We start from the raw sequence: 3974 nt of genomic DNA on the forward strand, positions 1-3974 counted from the left end.
ACAAGACTGTGCTTATATTGATATGATATATTACATAATTATTATTTGCATACCTTGGCGATTATTTTTTTATGGGTAAAACAATACAGATATAAAACTAAATGAAATCAAAACAACTCAGAACTTCTTTCCATCTGTAGTTCTCAAATTCCTTTCAATTCGTGTGACCGACTTTATGATACGTTATCCAAATCCTCCGTAATGGATTTGAATATTGTCTTAACGTCATTCATTTCACTACAATGATACGTATGTGAAGTTTAGATGACAACAAAATCAAAGATACCTGTCCTACGGACAATTCTACAAAACTTCCTGCTCAATTGATATCCGACATATGCTTTTTGATAGTTGTTTGTCATTTTTGTAAGTGCTTTTACTTCCATCTAACATTCATTTAAAGAAGTCAACATGTGATTTGTACCAGTAAAGGCAAACGGGTGAAATCCATAGTAAATTAAACATTTTTCTTAGAAATCTTCAAGAAATTGGAAGTCCCTTTCGAAAATCTAGTTTGACAAACTCATCGTCCATCGCTGCATTTATGTCATTTTCATCAAACTGTGGAAAGTGGCGTTTGAACACGTCTATGATCTCGTCACGTGACCTAAGGTAGGTTTTCTTCATGCACCCTTTCTCTTGCTCTTCCAAGAGCGTGGTGTTGTTGATCGAAAGAAATCGACCTTCCGGAAATGCCATACACCACAATTTTCTGAGAAGTGGTATTTCATCGTTAACCCGGGTATACAGATCCGTCATAACGTTGTCAAAGTGTGACACAGCAACCGGCTCGTAATAACGAATGGAGGCATAGGTGTACCACCCATCCTTCAGGGACGCTTTAAAGTGCTTGAGACCAGCTGGATCGCTTTCCGCGTTGTGCAGGCGAACGATGAAATCTCCTTGGCGTACAAACTTGTAGATCAAGAAGGACTCGTGATACTCGGGGGATTCCTTCTCAAAATCCAGCGGGATCAGCTGGAATGTCGGCCAGCCTCCTGTGCCCACATCCGCCAGGTGCTTACTACCTTCCCCAGATAGGTTGTAGACAATGATTACCGTGTGGCCGCTTTTTGTACCAGCTATGTCACCTGGTACCAGGGATACCTGATAACCAAGCGCATTTATCACCATATAACAACCGACGTTGTTGTGGTAGCAACGGCCTCCAAGCTTCGCCAGTATGTCATTCTTGACCTCAAGTAGAGTAGGACGATGCCTGTCCTTCTTTGGAGTAGCGATGCTACGTACCGTCTGGTATGGCATGTTTGCTTGCCACGAAACCAAAATTTCATTTAAGAAGGCGACTGGATCGGAGGCCATCTTGTCTTTAGGTGACGTCACTCCCAGTACTTCGCGAACGAATGTAAATGCTTCCTCTGACGTCATCACTTCATCTGATGTCGGTTCAGCTGTTGTCTTGGCATCCTCCATTGTAACTCTGGTATATCTCTGACGGTCTAAACAGAGAACAAAACGTATCTTCAATTCACTTTCACCTTATTAGAGGTGAACAGATGACAGATTTCGGGGACAAACCAAACACTAGGTCATTTGTTGCTTCCAAAGAAGAAACAACGTTCATGGCAGAATAGAAAAAGTTTCAAACTTTTACATTAAAAAGATTAAGTACTCTCTTATAATGATTTGTTCCCAACACCAAACTGAATATAATTGTCATCTGTTTTGATTTCGCAGTTATCCTATGAGGTTGGCACCCACTAGTCATACAGCCCAGGAGATGACACCACGTTCATAGGACCACGAGCCAGACACTGAGTTAAGCATGTCCACAATCTAGATGATAGGGCAAACAAGATCTATGAGCCCGACTCTAGACCTAGAAACCAAGTTTCACGAGCTCGATACTAGGTAGAATAAGCCAGCGATATATCGAGCTCGTGGGCTTTTTTCCTGCTGAGTATCGAGTTCGTGGGCTTTTCTTAGCCACTATCCAAATTGTGGGTTTTCTTTGTCTAGTGGGACCATAGTAGCTAATAGGGTTAGTTTGCTTGATGTGAGCTCGTGAGTCTCATAGCTCGTGGTCTTTATGACTCGTCGGCTGTGATGACTCGTGACGTGCGCTCGTCATTTCCTTTTGTTAATGCAGACTTCATCAAATGTGGTACAGCGGACTCCCGCTATAACGAAGTCCTTGGGACCGACATTTTTTTTTTCGTTATAACCGAACAAATAAACAATAAAAATACATAGAGGGGAGAATGTTGCGGCCTGAATTTTTACTTCATTGTAACTGGAATTTAATTATAACCGTGCTCATTACAACGGGAGTGCACTGTATTTGCGTACATGACAATGAGCTTTCGGGCATGATTGTTATACTGTAAGGTGCCCGGCCTTGATTTTGCTTTCCTGGTATTAAATAGTCTTGAGAATGTTGTGATTAGAGGAAATGTAACACTACTAATCTCGTCATATAAAACGTTCATTACTTGAAATACTTAAAATCGCTTCGGTTGATATCTTACGATAAGAAAATGGAAGTACAGCATACAAAAACGGCGTACATAACAAACAGCCCAATCAATTTAAAGTAATTGCATAGGTAACAATGGTTTGTTAATCAGGGTTAATTCGTTAATCATAAGCAAAGATGAAACCGATGATAGGAAAAATATCATATAAGTATTGTATATGGTTTATTGCCACTTGCTTTGATATAAGATGGTTTACTTCCCAGTTCGTCTAACACCACTACGGTTAAACTCATTTGGGCTACTATCAATTTCGTCTAATGACCGTTTGGTTAAATCCTCACCTGGTCTAATGTCTAGTTTGGCTAATTATCGTTTCGTCTAATAACCAGATGGACTTATCACAATTTTGACTCCTTGGTTTTTTTTTTTCCATTATGTCTGATTAAACATTTTTGTATTAGATGAAATTGGCATAGCCCATCTGGAAGTAGACCAATTAGTTGAGGCGTAATAAGGCTAATCGGCAATTGGACTGGTTGTAGCCGAAAAGGGATTACACCATATGGGTTGGGACTAAATGGCTTTTAGACGAAGTAGGAGTAGACCAAGTGATAGATCACCTTGCATGTGGGTACATGATGAACATATCACCTATGTCCTCCGGGTAAAAAGTTCATTTTACGTACCTCTGTAGACGGAATCAGATCCAAGCGCTCAAATGGACAGGTGTAGAAACAAACTGGAAATAGTTTCTGTGAACGGCACGGTAGATATTCCTGAAACGTTCCGTGAGGGATTTACATAAACCAGCAAAACAATTCGATAGAATAATCTCTTGGTTACATTCAATCTCTCAAACGCCACATGCAGGTTGGAGACAAACGACCATTTGCAGCCAGTCAGAATTGAACACAAGGATCAGAAAGTCAGTATTACAAAACTGTCTTTCTCGTATACAATAACATATTGCACCAAGAGTTGCCTATCTCTTGTCAGTCATGTCAATCTTGACTTAAAACGCTGATGCAGCAGTCGCTCGACTCATGATTTGTTAAATATCATTTGATATTCAGATATAATCCACTGTTACGCGCTAGCCAATCAAACCTAAGCATGAATGCTGCAAGTATTGTGAAAAAAGAAGCCACGTTAAGAGGTTATCACGTGCTGCCTTCCCGTCGGACCATGGGGTTCCATGGTATGGCACTAAATTATCATGCAAACAATCATTATCAGGATGGTCAACAAGCCGTGATAAGTTGAGCTGGCCAAATTCCGATATCATGCAATACAAAACACCTAAGAAACCATTCCAATGAGTAACGTCTTTCTTCCATTTTTGCTTTGCTTTGTAATTTTGCATAAATTTGATCAATAAGAACAAGCACATCACTGTTCTCGGTCATGTATACAAAATTTACCATTGAATATACAAATCTCTTCTATCATACAGCTCTTTCCTGATTTCTGTCATGAATAATTCAATATTAAGTTCCTTAGAAGCTTATAATGCTGTGCTTATTAAAACGGTTCTGA

The 3974-nt window shown here is 39.9% G+C and overlaps 1 protein-coding gene across 1 annotated transcript; it reads right to left on the bottom strand.

Moving 5' to 3' along the window:
- Positions 1 to 480: 480 nt before the first annotated feature.
- Positions 481 to 1434, bottom strand: LOC139737170 (uncharacterized). The gene has a single exon (XM_071647848.1). It carries the CDS (start codon positions 1432 to 1434, stop codon positions 481 to 483), a length of 954 nt encoding a protein of 317 aa, XP_071503949.1.
- Positions 1435 to 3974: the final 2540 nt, after the last annotated feature.

The sequence above is a fragment of the Diadema antillarum genome, unplaced genomic scaffold (genome assembly GCF_040938485.1).
Source record: "Diadema antillarum isolate AM-2024a unplaced genomic scaffold, OU_Dant_1.0 seq00000684_RagTag, whole genome shotgun sequence".
Classification (NCBI taxonomy): Eukaryota; Metazoa; Echinodermata; class Echinoidea; order Diadematoida; family Diadematidae; genus Diadema; species Diadema antillarum.

Excerpts from the sequence above, each read along its gene's own strand:
- LOC139737170 (XM_071647848.1), bottom strand. The coding sequence starts at position 1,434 with ATGGAGGATGCCAAGACAACAGCTGAACCGACATCAGATGAAGTGATG.